This window comes from Balaenoptera musculus, chromosome X, assembly GCF_009873245.2.
Source record: "Balaenoptera musculus isolate JJ_BM4_2016_0621 chromosome X, mBalMus1.pri.v3, whole genome shotgun sequence".
Taxonomy (NCBI): Eukaryota; Metazoa; Chordata; class Mammalia; order Artiodactyla; family Balaenopteridae; genus Balaenoptera; species Balaenoptera musculus.
Window position 1 is genome coordinate 13,482,254 of NC_045806.1, and position 15,105 is coordinate 13,497,358.

The following is a 15,105-nucleotide window of genomic DNA, read 5'->3' on the forward strand; positions in this document are numbered from 1 at the left end:
ATTTTCAGAATTCTATCAATTTATTATCAATAATAATCCTTGCTCAAATCTGTGATGACTGAAGTGCTGGATAACTAAAGTAAGAATTTTTTTCTTATTCCTTTAAAACATAGAAAAAAGCTCCGACAGTTTGAGTATTATGGGTGATTAAAAAAAAAGCACTGTGAAAATATATGGCTAAGATAATTATCCAAAATCCTGTTCATGGAAACAAAGCAGGAAGCTGCTTTCCCAAGGTTAGACAGCTTGCTATTGTTAACAAGGAGTGAGAACTGTTGGCTCCAGTTTGTGTGACATAACTGTTGGACTTTCCCAGTGCACAGTTTTTTAACATTTTCTGCTCAGCTATTTGGCCATTTCCAGGGCTACCAAAAGCTTCATTCCATGAAGAAAGGTGAACTGTCTGATGCCTTACATAAGAGGCCAGCCGGGCTGCTGAGAACAAGCTGTTTGTTGCTTGAGAAGAGCCACCTTCTCAATGTGTCAAGCTTTTGTTTCAGAGGATGGAGTTGGTATAGGAAGGAAGCGGGCAAATTATCACACACACACACGGTTGTGTACAGGATATAATTTCACAGATATTCAAAATTGGTTTTATGGGAGACAGTTATTTGTAAGATTCCATCATCATTAGTACTCAAACCCCTCTCTTTCTCTAGGATTGTAGAAAGAATTAGGTGAGGTTCATGTGGCCAACATCAGCTTCATTGTTGCTGGAGTTGGATTGGAGATTCCGATTGGGTTTGTGGCCACAATCAGGCTTCTTCTTACTCTCCCTACCCCCTTTCTTCCCTATGTCAGAGTGTCTACAAAACAGACCCTCTCCTTGCAAGTTGCAAGGAAGATGCTATCTTTTCCCATCAAGTCTTTCAAGTGAGAACAGTGAGTGGCCCCAAATAGGTGCGCTTGCCATGTGGAATCAGGGGTAGAGTGGCGTCTCCTCTGAGGGCAGCACAATTCAGGGGTGGTGGTGGTGGAGAGAGCTTGAGAGAGCTTGAAAGAGCAAGAGAGATAGTAAGAGAGGGACAGAGATACACACACACACACACACACACACACACACACACACACACACACGGACAGAGACAGAAAAAGATAGAGACAGTGTTGGAACCGGGAATGATCAGTTTCTTCTCCCTCCATCACTTCTTCCTTGGAGAAGAGTAAATGAGAGGAGCTGGGAGAAGCACCAATGTTACTTCATCCATATTCCCTCCTGGGGAGTAGACAGGAAATTTTCTCACAATAAAATGAGGCCAGGGGAATAGGATTCCCTCTAACACTGTTAAAGACCTACCTTTCTACTCCAATAAAGATGTTAAAAAAAAAAAAAAGATCTAACTTTCTTCACTTCTAGAAAAAAAAAAGTTAAAGTCAGCCAAACAAGTGATTGTTTAGTGTTTACATTGGTCAGTCCCTCAGTAAGTACTTTTTAAAGTTCACCAATCTTTGAGATATAATCTAAAGTATCTCAGTATCACTCATGACAATTCTGAAGCTCAGAGAAGCCAAATAGAATTCTCCCTACCTGGGATCGAACCCAGCCCCCTGCATTGGAAGCACGGAGTCTTACCCACTGGACCACGAGGGAAGTCCTACTGTGTAAGTTTAGAACTGCAAAAAAGATAAAGAAATTCTCTTCTAAAATGTTCTTGTTTACCATCAGCCTTAAAGGGCTATGAGTGTTTCTAGTTTCTACATTCTTATCTGTGTTTATTTTGCAGTTTGATAACTATTTCTTCTATTCAAAAAACTGTTGTAGAAATAAAGAACAGTACTTGGCATTCCTTAGACACTAAAACATTTAAAAAATGCCATTTTTTCCTCCTGTGTCCTGGGTTAAAACGTTGCTGCTGTTGGGTCATTTCTGGCTGTGCCTCTCATCCTTCATGGAGCAGCTTCCTTCTGGCTTCTCACAGCGCATCAGAGGCTGCCCCTCCCTCCTGCCCCCACCTGCATCCCTCACTCCTCACTTCCTGGGCGCCAAGTCTCTGGGACTCCTCCCTCTCCTGCCCTTTCACCTCCCCAACCCAGCCATTAGTCAACAACCATCTTGAGGCCCCTCCGTCAAGCCTTCCTGGTTGAGCTCTGGCTCATAGATTTTCTCTTTTCTCTAAACTCCCACAGCACTTAGCCTGGGGTACACAGTTTAGCACTTAATTATATATTGTCTTTTATTGTTTGTTTTTATTTGTTGTGTTAGTTTTGTCTTTTCCAGTGAGGCGGCAACATGTCTTGTTTTTTGTTTTTTTTTAAATCTCTCACAGTACTCCAGTAGGAACAGAGTTAATACTTCTTGGTCTACCCATAAGGGTTGACTGATGGATTGATAGACACAGATGTGAGACCTCCTACCCACCTCTGCAGTGCTTAATAAGTATCTGTCAAATTTATTAAACTGACTTGAGTAACAAAGATCAACTCGGAATCTAGTATTCAGCTGGGCAAATCACACCATCTTTGCATCCATTTTCTCATCTGCAAAATGGAGATTAAAATGGGAAACCAGCCTACCTCAGAGAGGTACTATGAGGCTTAAATAGACATCGTAGTATGAACTATATGAATGTTAGGGATTGTTATATCTCACATTTCTTTTTGCAGGAGTCACAGGGAAAAGTGGGGTTTGGCGTTTATCACGGGGAATGGGTCCCTTTCTCACCTTTGTTAGAATGGTGGGCCATGCTCAGGGAAGTCTGACCACAAAGGGAAAGGTAGGAAAGGAATAAACATGATCTCTTGGCTTCCAGTTTTCCTGAGAAGGTTTTACACTTGTGGAAAATACAATGGTGGTGAGATTTTGAAGTGGAAATTCCCCAACTAAGTTAGTCTTTGCTGCTCCTTAACTTACCTATTCTTTTGGTACTCTTCTCTCCAAACCTACCGCTGTCTTAATTCTCTCCTGGCAGGTCTGAAGCAAAAAATGGTATAAGGAAATCTTAGTGATTTTGGGGATCCTCTTTCTCTATTTCATTTTTTTCAGATTCCAAATGGGAAATATTACTCTGGCTATCATTTATGAATTGACATAATTTCTCTTTTTTCTTATGTATCTCTCTTCACTTTTCCCCTTTCCCCCGTCTTTACCTTCCTTTTTCTTTTCCTCTCTTCCTGTCCTTGGTCCTTATTTTAGTTGATCAAAATACCAAAGTATACTTGTTATCATCAGTGCTATTTCCTGAGATGGTTTTTGTTTTGTTTTTAATTAAAATAACACTATTTGGGGTGAAAGATATCTATATATCTCTCTCTATCTATCTATCCATCTATCTATCCATCTATTTATCTAGTGTTTAGTGTTTAACCCTGGACTGATTTTTTTCGCTTGGGTTAGTGTTTCCCAGCCAGGCTTAATGCATATACACGTGCAATTCTTCCCAGGGCCCTTTTCACTCCTATTACTCTAGTATTTAACACTAACCGATGTTATTCCTTTTTAAGGCTCAACTCCAGGTTTGAGCCTTGCCTGAGAAAGTGGCCTAACCCCGTCGCCACCTAGAACACTATAGGAGTCAATGGGACCCTGGTTCGTATGGAGATCTCTGCCCTCCAGCTTTTCAGGACACAAGGGGTACTGTCATGGAAAAAGCGAAGCCTAATTTCCCATGCCTCGTCCCTTTCTGGGAAAGGCACGGCGTGTCGTGGGTACTACACTTGCTCCAGCGTCCTAGGGAGAAAACACCACAGCCTTTCCCGCCCCATGAAAAGCGCCATTCTCCAGGTGGGTCTAGATGTTCCCCTTCGCGGCCAGGGAGAAGGGCCAAAGATGCCCCTCTCGCGCAGGGTGGACGCGGAACAGCGCTAGCTCCTACTCTCTAGACTCTGCATCGCGGACTGAGCAGGTGACCATCCGTAAGGCGGGCAGCGCGCGGAGTTACTTACCTGGCCCGGCGCGCACGGGGCGGGGCGGGGCGGGGCGGGGCCGGGGTGCGATCCCAGGCCGTGATTGGGCCGCGCCGCGCCTGTCTCCATGTGCCGCGCGGCGGAGGCACAACATTCAAGTCCGGGGGCGGGGCCGGCGCGCGCCGGGAGGAAGCGGCCGCGCGGCAGCTGCGGGGCGTGGGGGCGGCGGCGGCCAAGGCCGAGGCTGAAGCGGCGGAGGCTGTGGTGAAGGCGGCGGCGCCTCAACCGGGGACGGTGCTCCGCTGGGCCCCCTTTCAGGCTCCATGGAGGCGGCAGCAGGCGGGGGCTGCGGCTCTGGACCGCCGCTGCTGCTGAGTGAGGGCGAGCAGCAGTGCTACTCTGAGCTCTTCGCGCGCTGCGCCGGCGCCGCAGGCGGGGGCCCCGGGTCCGGGCCCCCTGAGGCCGCCAGGGCCGCCCCCGGCGCGGCCACCGCAGCCTCGGGCCCCGTGGCCGACCTGTTCCGGGCGTCGCAGCTGCCCGCCGAGACGCTGCACCAGGTAGGTCCCCGCGCCCCTGCCCCTGTGGGTCTGTGGGGACCATTTCTACGGGGACAAGGGGGCGGGGTGGGGCGACAGGGCTGCCGACAGGCACCCGGAGGCCTTGGCCAGGTCGCGGAGAGGGGCTTCGCAGCCGGGAATGGCGGCGACGCCCTTGTCCCCCAGGGGACACCAGCCTCCTCCGCAGCTCAGCAGTGCTGGGTGCGCTCCTCATCTTCCTCCCCTGAGACGGACGGACACTCCCTCCCCTCCCCGGCCGTTTCTGGGGCTCTGCAGCCGCCCAGACCCAAAGTTTGCCTTGTTCTGGAAGTGGTGTTTGTTTTGGCTGGTGTCTGGTTTAACCTCTGCTCGAGGCTCCTGCCCTTCCCTCTCCTGGGTGGGTGGGCGCTTGCAGGATTGGAACTTGAAGGGTGTGTGTGTGTCTGTAGGGCCGGGGCCCCACCACTGACTGTTGTCCGCTTTATATAGTACTTGTAATATATACGTATCTACTATATATATTTGCCTACTAACATATTTCTGCATATTAGCGTTAAACTGGAAAGCCTAATGACAAATTGCAGAACAGGGACACAGGGCTGCGAGAGGACGTCTGTCAAGGCAGAGCCAAGCTCCCTATTTAGGGCTAGAGGTGGACCCCAGACGTCCACCGTGGGGGACAGTTGTAGTTTCCCATCTTATCATTATTTGGACTTGAAATAGAATTGCAAAGTAATTGTGTCATAGCTACATCCTTTTGGCTGCTCCACACCTGAAAAAGAACGAGGCGGATGGTGCGCAGTAGATGCTGTTTTTGTTTTGTGCTTTCCTTGGAGCCTGGAGAAGGACTACTTGGTGGGCACTTTGTCTGTCTTTTGCTGTTACTAGCACTTCATGGTGATAAGATCCTTTTTTTTTTTTTTTAGAATTAATGACTATTTAAAAAAAATTTATTTTTGGCTGCGTTGGGTCTTCGTTGCTGCACGCGGGCTTTCTCTAGTTGCGGCGAGCGGGGGCTACTCTTTGTTGCAGAGCACGGGGTCTAGGCACTCGGGCTTCAGTAGTTGTGGAGCCTGGGCTTAGTAGTTGTGGCTCACGGGCTATAAAGCGCAGGCTCAGTAGTTGTGGCGCGCGGGCTTAGTTGCTCCGCGGCATGTGAGATCTTCCCGGACCAGGGCTCGAACCCGTGTCCCCTGCACTGGCAGGCGGATTCTTAACTACTGAACTACCAGGGAAGCCTGGTGATTCTTAATATCAGGCCCCAAATGTGAAATGAACCTTTTCTTAAAAGCTGGAGTCAGTATGAAAGTTAACATCAGTTGTATATTTCAAGTGGGGAGTGGTATTTTAAAATCCAGTTCCAAAGGAGTATTGAGGGTTTTATGGTTCACTTATAATATCATTGTGTGTGTAGACTTTTTTTCTTTTAATCACTTAAGACTGCATTTTATACTTCTGGGGCATGCATACACTCTGTCTGTTTGTGTGCATAACTTTAGCCACCCTGTAATCTCTCACTTTTCAGAATTCAAGATTTCTGAAAATATAATTAGTATTCACAGACCTTAACATGGCTGTTTGTCCCTTAAGAAGTCCTTGCTATGGAGACAGTTCAGCCTCTGCTGTTGAGCAGTTAAGCTTGACCAGGTAGAGGAAAAGTCAATATTTTAAAACACAAACCATAGCTATTACATGAGGCCCTCAGAATACTCCCAAGCATAATAAATTTATTAAATGCTGTTGCTGTTTCTCAACTGAAAGAGGAGTAAGTGACTGAGGCCACAGAGCAAGTAAGTGACAGCTGGACACCTGTTAAGGCTTATTTTGTTGTCAGTAATACATGGAGTGTGATAAGAGATGGTGGGCATATTAAATATGAATTATGTTGGTTGACTTCTCCTAAGGACTTGGGAAGGGGGCTTTCCTGGTGTTAGAACTCATGCTCCCTTGAGGTGTTTAAGATTTAAAAAGAACTCAAGGCACAGTGCCATTGTATGGCTGAGATTATATTCTTGATATCTAGTCGAAACCTGTTTGCAAAAGATGCTGGCAAAAGGGGACATCCCTAGAATATTGCTTGTAGTAAATCTCTCAGAGCTTTAAAGCTCCCTTATTCAGCCCAGCAAAACAAAATATATCCTTCCCCATTAACTTAACACGATGCAGTAGCCCAATATTCTTCGTACAGGTGAACATGAACATCAAATGCATCCTGGACAGAGAAATGTAATCAGAAGAGAGTCAAACAAAGCCAGCAGCCGGCAGCCACCTAATTTTTACCGACCACTTTGGTGGTGTGTGGTGTGGTGTGTCTGGGTGTGGTACACACACGTGCACTCCATTTATCCTGATTTGCACTACCCCATGAGTGTTTTAGCCTTTCTTTAAACAGATGTAGATGTTTTTAGCCTTTCTCTGTTAAACAGGAACCTGTAAGTTTAATTAAGTGACCCAACAGGTATAACTGCCCAAGTCATGGAGGCACTAATTAGACCTGGTAGTTTCTATGGTAACAGATTTTTTTTTCTTTTTAATAAGCATACAGTTAAGATTACCATAATGTTCCAGGAAGGTTGAAAATCTTACCTGAAGCAAATGTTCTATAAAAATACTTAACTTTGTCTCCTCCTTGGAATAAAAATAAACCACTATACCTGTTACTTTGTTATGGAAGTGAGTTATCTTAGGGATTTTGTTTTCAGTTGAAATACATACATATTTTTAAATAGACTTTATCTTTTCAGAGCAGTTTTAGGTTCACAGCAAAATTGAGGGGAAGGTACACAGAGTTCCCATATACACCCTGCCCCACACATGCCCAGCCTCCCCCATTATCAACACCCCATCAGAGGGGTACATCTTTTACAACTGATGAACCTGCATTGGTATATCGTAATCACCCAGAGTCCATAGTTTACATTATGGTTCATTCTTGGCGATGTACATTCTTTGGTTTTGGACAAATGTATAATGACGTGTATCCACCGTTGTAGTATCATACAGAGTAGTTTGACTGCCCTAAAAATCCTCTGTGCCCTACTTATTCATCCCTTGTTCTTGCTCCCAAACCCTGGCAACCACTGATCTTTTTTACTGTTTCCAGAGTTTTGCCTTTTTCCAAAATGTCGTATAGTTGGAATCACACAGTATGTAATCTTTTCAGATTGGCTTCTTTCATTTAGTAATATGCACTTCAGATTCCTCCATGTCTTTTCATAGCTTGATGGCTTATTTCTTGTTAGTGCTGAATAATATTCCATTGTCTGGATGTACCACAGTTTATCCATTCACATATTGGAGGACATTTTGGTTGCTTTCAAGTTTTGGCAGTTATGGATACAGTTGCTGTAAGCATCTGTGTGCATTTAAGTTTTCAACCCCTCTGAGTAGATACCAGTAAGTGTGATTGTTGGATCATATGGTAGGAGTGAGTTTAGTTTTGTAAGAAACTGCCAAACTGTCTTCCAGAGTGGCTGTACCATTTGCAATCCCCCCAGGAATGAATGAGAGGTCCTCTTGCTCTATATCCTCATCAACATGTGGTGTTGTCAGTGTTCTAGATCTTCACCATTCTCATAGGTATGTAGTGGTATCTCGTTGATGTAATTTGCAATTCCCTAGAGACATATGATGTTTAGGATCTTTCCATATGCCTATTTTCTGTCTTGGATTATATTTTAGTGCATCATAATAGCTTATTTTGAAAGGCCTTTTGGTCTCTTTATAGAGAGGTATTGATGTATTTTATTTTATTATTTTTTAATAAATTTTATTTATGTATGTATGTATGTATGTATGGCTGTGTTGGGTCTTCGTTGCTGCGCGCGGGGATCTTCCCGGACCAGGGCTCAAACCCGTGTCCCCTGCATTGGCAGGCGGATTCCCAGCCACTGTGCCACCAGGGAAGTCGTGATTTAGGTAGAAAAATGTTAGAGTAAAACACTTAAATTAGAAAAAGTAAATATGGATGTCTGAGAAACAGGTAAATAGTTTTTGTTTAATACTTCAAGACAAAGAGCTACAAATGTTAGAGTGATTGGTCTCCCAGGTTGTGAAGTATTTCATTGGTATTGAAAGGCCAGCATTTTACTAGAATGCATAGACTTGGGTTGGATGTGTATTTGAGGTATTTGAGTTTCTTTTGTGCATCAGGCACTGTTCTAGATGCTGAGGTTACAGCTGTGAATCAAACATAAATCCCTGTCCTCACAGAGCTTACATTCCAAAGCAAATGTTTTATTTATTTATTTATTTCTTGCTTGCTTGCCACGGGGCTTGTGGGATCTTAGTTCCCTGACCAGGGATCGAACCCGGGCCCTTGGCAGTGAAGGCTCTGAGTCCTAACCACTGGACTGCCAAGGAAGTCCCGCAGTGCAAATGTTTTTATTTTTTAGGGTTTGAGTAAGAAAATATAACAGCTAGAACAAAAGTATCTACCTTAAACTGGCAAGTTTTCTGCTTGATGTAGTGAATTAGCAAACTATATAGACTCCTTTATAATATCTGTCTTTCAGGATGGTGTCTTAGTCTTTGAGAATGCTGTGCATATTTCAAGTAGTCATTATAATTAGTTTTCATTTTTTTTAAAAAAAATTTTATTTATTTATTTATTTATTTATGGCTGTGTTGGGTCTTCGTTTCTGTGCGAGGGCTTTCTCTAGTTGCGGCAAGCGGGGGCCACTCTTCATCGCGGTGCGCGGGCCTCTTCACTATCGCGGCCTCTCTTGTTGCGGAGCACAGGCTCCAGACGCGCAGGCTCAGCAATTATGGCTCACGGGCCTAGTCGCTCCGCGGCATGTGGGATCTTCCCGGACCAGGGCTCGAACCTGTGTCCCCTGCATCGGCAGGCAGACTCTCAACCACTGCGCCACCAGGGAAGCCCTAGTTTTCATTTTTATATGGTTAACTGTTTTCAGATATTTTTTATTGAGATATAATTGACTTATGATGTATTAGTTTCAGGTATATAACATAATGATTCACTATTTGTTTGTGTTGCGAAATGATCATCACAATAAGTCTAGCTGATATCTATCAGCAAACATAGTTACAAAAATTTCATTCTTGTGATGAGAACTTTTATGATTTACTTTCAACATCTTTCAAATGCATAATACAGTATTATCAATTTTAGTCACCATGCTGTACATGACATCCCCAGGACTTACTTATTTTATAACTGGAAGTTTTTTTAAAAAAAATATTTATTTATTTTGGCTGTGCCAGGTCTTAGTTTCGGCGTGCGGGATCTTCATTGCAGCATGCAGGATCCTTTGTTGCAGCATGTGGCATCTTCAGCTGTGGCATGTGGACTTCTTATTTGCGGCATGCATGTGGGATCTAGTTCTCCGACCAGGGATCGAACCCGGGCCCCCTGCATTGGGAGGGCGGAGTCTTACCCACTGGACCACCAGGGAAGTCCCATAACTGGAAGTTTGTGCCTTTTGACCACCTTCACCCATTTCACTCACCCCCACCTCTGGCAACTACCAATCTGTTCTCTGTATCTACGAGTTCCATTTTTTTGTTGGTTTGTTTGTTTTTAGATTCCATATAAAAGTGAGATCATACATACATTATTTGTCTTTCATTGACTTGACAGTTAACTCTTAGACTTTAAGGGAAATAGTTATAAAACACTGTTGATTTTGTATTGTCAGGGGAAATCATTGAATGGGAAAAAAGCCAGTAAGTAATGTCTGATTGTTTGAGTGGCTTTGATTGAGGAAAAGAAGTAAAACAAAGCTACGAGAAGTAGAGGATATTTTAAAAATTCCTGCGCACGGACTCACCTTTGGGAAGAAGTCATATTTAAAGGTTTTCTTGTAATTCTTTGAAGCAACTGTTTAATCATTAAAAACAACTATTGGCAAAAGACAAAATTCTTGTGAACTTTTTCCAGTTGCTGGATTATTAGCCAGAACTATTTTTTTTAATGCAAATGAAACAGTTTTCTGTTTTTACATCTTTATATCATATCCCTTTGTAGCATATGCTTTAGGGAGATAGAGGCCAGCATGCTAAAACGGTAACTTGGAATATGTGCTGTTTGAGATAAAGGGTGTTTTTTTTTGTAAAACAGAATGAATGCCAGCAGATAAAGGAAGTTCCAGAGCCATACCATTGTCTGGTTAAAAGGAGGACATTTGCATAATAGTACCTTGTTAATTGTTATAAAAAAAATTTCAGGTGTGTAAAACTAGAGGGACTACCCAACAATAACTGTGTACCCACTACTCAGCATAAGAAGTAAAACAGCCCAGTTAGTGTGAAAGTTTCCTGTGACCCCCTCTCTGGTCCCATTCCCCTTCCTGCTCACCCCAGAGGTTACTACTGTCCTGAATTTGGTGTGCATGATTTGAAATTTTTTTGTACTTTTATTATAGCTATATGTGTGTATATATATATAGTGTGTACATACATGTATATATATACACATGTGTCACTAAAATGATAAATTGTTTTGTATGGCTTTTCAGCTCAGAAGGAGGAGTATAGTACTCTGTAACCTTCCGCAACTTGCTTTTCCTCTCATTGTTTTGTTCTTGAGGTTCGTCCTTGTTGACACATGTAGCTGTAGTTCATTTATGTTTCTTTTTAAAAAATCTTCGTTACCTACTCTTACAATGACTCATTATTTATTTATAAATTTATTTATTTTTATTTTTATTTTTTTTTGGCTGCGTTGGGTCTTCATTGCTGCGTGCGGGCTTTCTCTAGTTGCGGCGAGCGGGGGCTACTCTTCGTTGCGGTGCGCGGGCTTCTCATTGCGGTGGCCTCTCTTTGTTGCGGAGCACGGGCTCTAGGCACACGGGCTTCAGTAGTTGCAGCACGTGGGCTTCAGTAGTTGTGGCTCTCAGGCTCTAGAGCGTAGGCTCAGTAGTTGTGGCACACGGGCTTAGTTGCTCCACGGCATGTGGGATCTTCCCGGATCAGGGCTCGAACCCGTGTTCCCTGCATTGGCAGGCAGATTCTTAACCACTGCGCCACCAGGGAAGTCCCAATGACTCATTGTTTTATGGTGCTGTAGAGACCTTTATGCTTATGGAAAGTAGGTGACTTTTTTTTTTTTAATATATAGAATGTCACATGACTAGGGAACTGTTCTAAACATGTACAAACATTCAAAATGCCTTCATAGATAGAGAAAGCACACTGATATTCTTGATAGTGTTACAGGACCTTTGAGTTAATTGATTAGGCTTTCATAGGCTTGCTTTTTTCTAGTTTTTTAAAAAATGGAAACAAGCAAACAGATAGACTAATACATTAAACTCTGCACTTGCCACCCCTGCTCAACAACCATCAATACTCGGTCAATTCCATTCCATCTGCATTCCTACCTTGTTCCTTGCCCCCTCTTTTATCCTGAAGCAAGTCTCAGACATCATATGATTCCATAGGGTTTATCTTTAAGGAGGGAACCTGGGGGTGGTCAGAGGGGATGGGAACATGCATGGGTTTAATACCTGTGGCCTATGGTTAAATGGCAAGAGTGAATGATGGATTCATATCATTGAGCCGTTGCCAGTCTTTAAGGTAATGATGTTTGAGTACTGATTTAAAATAAATCAGCTGGGGAAACCAATAGGGAGATTGAAAAACAAAGTGAAGACTAGAAATACAAGATGGATTTGAACATTGTCCTAGTTTCCCACACATAACTGGGGAATGCTCTACTTTAAGGGTGTACAAAATTGGTTTTGAGGAAATCTTGAGGTTTTTTTTTTTTTTTTAAAGGCTGTGCCAAATGGCTTACAAGATCTTAGTTCCCAATTGGGGATTGACACCCCCCCCCTTCCCCGGCAGTGGAAGCGTGGAGTCCTAACCACTGGACAGCCAGGGAATTCCCTTGAGTTGTTTTGCTAATTATTGGTAACTTTTAAAAGAGGGTTTGGTTCCTTTCCAGGTTTTTTCAAACTTTCTGTTTGTTTCCTATAGGCAAAGTGTCTAGTATTTTGTGTTTATATTATTCTTTTCTTCAGTACACGTCTATTAGTGGGCAACTGTCTTAGTCCATTCCGGCTGCTATAACAAAATACTACAGACTGGGTGGCTCATAGACAACAGACAATTATTTCTGACAGTTTTTGAGGCTGGAAGTCCAAGACTAAGGCGCCAGCGTGGTTGCCTTCTGGTGAGGGTTCCCTTCTCGGTTCATAGCCCGTGACTTCTCACTGTGTCCTCACATGGTGGGAAAGGCTAGGGATCTCTCTGGAGCCTCTTTTATAAGGCACTAATTCCATTCATGAGGGCTCTACCCTCATGGCCTAAGCGCTTCCCAAAGGCCCCACTTTCTAATACTGTCACACTGAGCATTAGGATTTCAACATAGGAATTTTGGGAGGACATACATATTCAGACCATAGCAGCAACCAACCAACCTGGGTTGCTCAGAACTGAGTTGTTTCTTAGGGCATGGGACTTCCCGTTTTCAAACCAAGACAGTCCTAGGCAAACTTGGATGGTAGGTCACCCCATCTTTTGGTTACTGCACTAGTTATTTATTGCTCTGGAATGAATTTCCAGAAATGTAAATTACAGCTTAATACAACACATATTTGTTACTAATTGTTTCTATGGCTTAACTGGGTCTTCAGCTCAGGGTTTCACAAGGCTGAAATCAAGGCATTGGCCAGGTGGCACTCCTTTTTGCATCTGGGGACCTCTTCTAAGCTCACATGGTTGTTGGTAGAATTCAGTGTCTTGTGATTTTAGGACTGGAGCCCTCAGCTCCTAGAGGCCCCCCGCAGTTCCCTGCCACATGGTCCTCTCCATAGGCAGTTCACAACATGACTGTTTGCTTCTTTAAGGCCAGCAGGAGATTCACTTTCTCCAGTCGCCTTAGATGAGCGACATCCCATCACCTTGCCATATTCTATTGATTCGAAGCAAGTCACATGTTCTGCCTGCACTCAAGGGGAGAGGATTATAAAAAAGCACAGATACCAGGAAGTGAGAATTTTTGGAAGGGGGGTCACCTTAGGATCTTTCTACCACACTTGCCTTCCAGAGTTTTCTGAAGCAGAAAATTATTCTGGTTCGGTTTGGGGGGGTCAGAATAGATATGTTTTTGCTCAGCCACTCATGTCAAATTTCTTTATCTTTAAAAAAAAATTTTCATGCATAATTCATTTTCTTATGCCAAGTAGGACTGGCAAATATCTTCTTAGGCATTATTTTCAATTTTAGTCTTTAGACAGTTTGTTTTTCCTCTTAACTAGTAGGAGGCGGGAAAAAAAGTGGAAAAGCAGATGTGAATGCTGTGCATGCTCACTCCTGCACAGAGTAAAGCGGGCCTTCTTAACCTGGGTCTGGCTCTCAGGGGTCTTTGAATTTAGATGCGGGGAAAAAATAACAGCTTTCTTTTTACTGGCCCCTAACTGATATTGAGCATTTCCTTCTATTATGCATTGTAGGCAACAAACCACAGTAGCATTAGCAATTCCTGTGACTTGATCACTTATAGAAATAGAATTTTTAAAATCATATTATAATTGTTGCAGGTATTTCAGTGATAATTTACAGTGGTTTAGACCAGCGGTCCCCAACCTTTTTGGCACCAGGGACTGGTTTTGTGGAAGACAGTTTTTCCGGGGGTGGGAGGGGATGGTTCAGGCGGTAGTGCAAGTGACGGGGAGCGGCAGATGAAGCTTCGCTTGCTTGCTGGCCACTCACCTGCTGTGCGGCCTGGTTCCTAATAGGAACCCGGGGGTTGGGGACCCCTGCTGTAGACACTGGCTGATCTTATCATTGTGTTAATAAACACGTGTATTTCCACCACAAACTTGTTTTTTAAATATTTGATAGCTGTAGTTCAATATATTTTGTTTACAATCCTGTGTATTTTATTTTTGGTCGCGCTGCTCGGCTTGCAGCATCTTAGTTCCCCAACCAGGGATCGAACCTGGGCCCTGTCAGTGAGAGTGCCGAGTCCTAACCACTGGACTGCCAGGGAATTCCCAGTAGTCGTGTATATTTTTAAAAAAAATTTTGTTGGAGTATAGTTGCTTTACAATATTGTGTTAGTTTCTACTGTACAGCAAAGTGAATCAGCTATACGTATACATATATCCCCTCTTTTTTGGATTTCCTTCCCATTTAGATCACCATAGAGCACTGAGTAGAGTTCCCTGTGCTATACAGTAATCCTGTGTATTTTAAGTGTTTACTTCTACGCATTTAAATTTATTCTGAGAAGAGGTCCATGCAGGCTGCCCAAGGGGGGTCCAAAGCACAAAAGTGGTTAAGAAGCCCTGCTTGGAAGAGTTGTGAGGTGTCTAGAAATTCCAGTTCTACGTAGCTAATTGTTTCCAAAGTCAGAATGGTAGCAGAATGGTAGCTGGCAAGTCTGGGTCAGGAATGAGATTCCATAAGGCTCTTGTTCCCCCCTCCTCCCCTGTCTGTCCTGTAAGGGGGAAGGAAGCCCAGAGTGAATGGATGCTCAGCTGCTTCCTCCAGGACCTCACCCTCAGGTCCCTGCTGCAGTTCCAGCTCTGAACCCTCTCTGCTCTTGACCTTTCTGTCTGGCCCTCTCAACCTCACTTCACTCCAGAGAGCCCCTCTGGAGCACGCGCCAGCTGGCTGTTGGGCCTGTTTTATTTACCACTATTATCTCTACTTCAGAGGCTGGCTAGAACATGGACTTATAGGAAAAAGTGATTTTTACAGACTGGAGAAACTCAGCTATACTCATAATTTAATTCAGGACCAGGAGAGGCTATTA

General features: G+C 43.8%; 1 protein-coding gene across 3 annotated transcripts in view; it reads left to right on the top strand.

Moving 5' to 3' along the window:
- Positions 1–4,074: 4,074 nt before the first annotated feature.
- Positions 4,075–15,105, top strand: part of REPS2 (RALBP1 associated Eps domain containing 2) — a 228,487-nt gene continuing 217,456 nt past the window's right edge. For all 3 annotated transcript variants that reach the window (XM_036840950.1, XM_036840952.1, XM_036840951.1), the window contains exon 1: positions 4,075–4,400. In XM_036840950.1, coding sequence (XP_036696845.1) covers positions 4,167–4,400 — 234 coding nt within the window. In that variant the 5' untranslated portion in view covers positions 4,075–4,166. The remainder of the gene's footprint in view (positions 4,401–15,105) is intronic.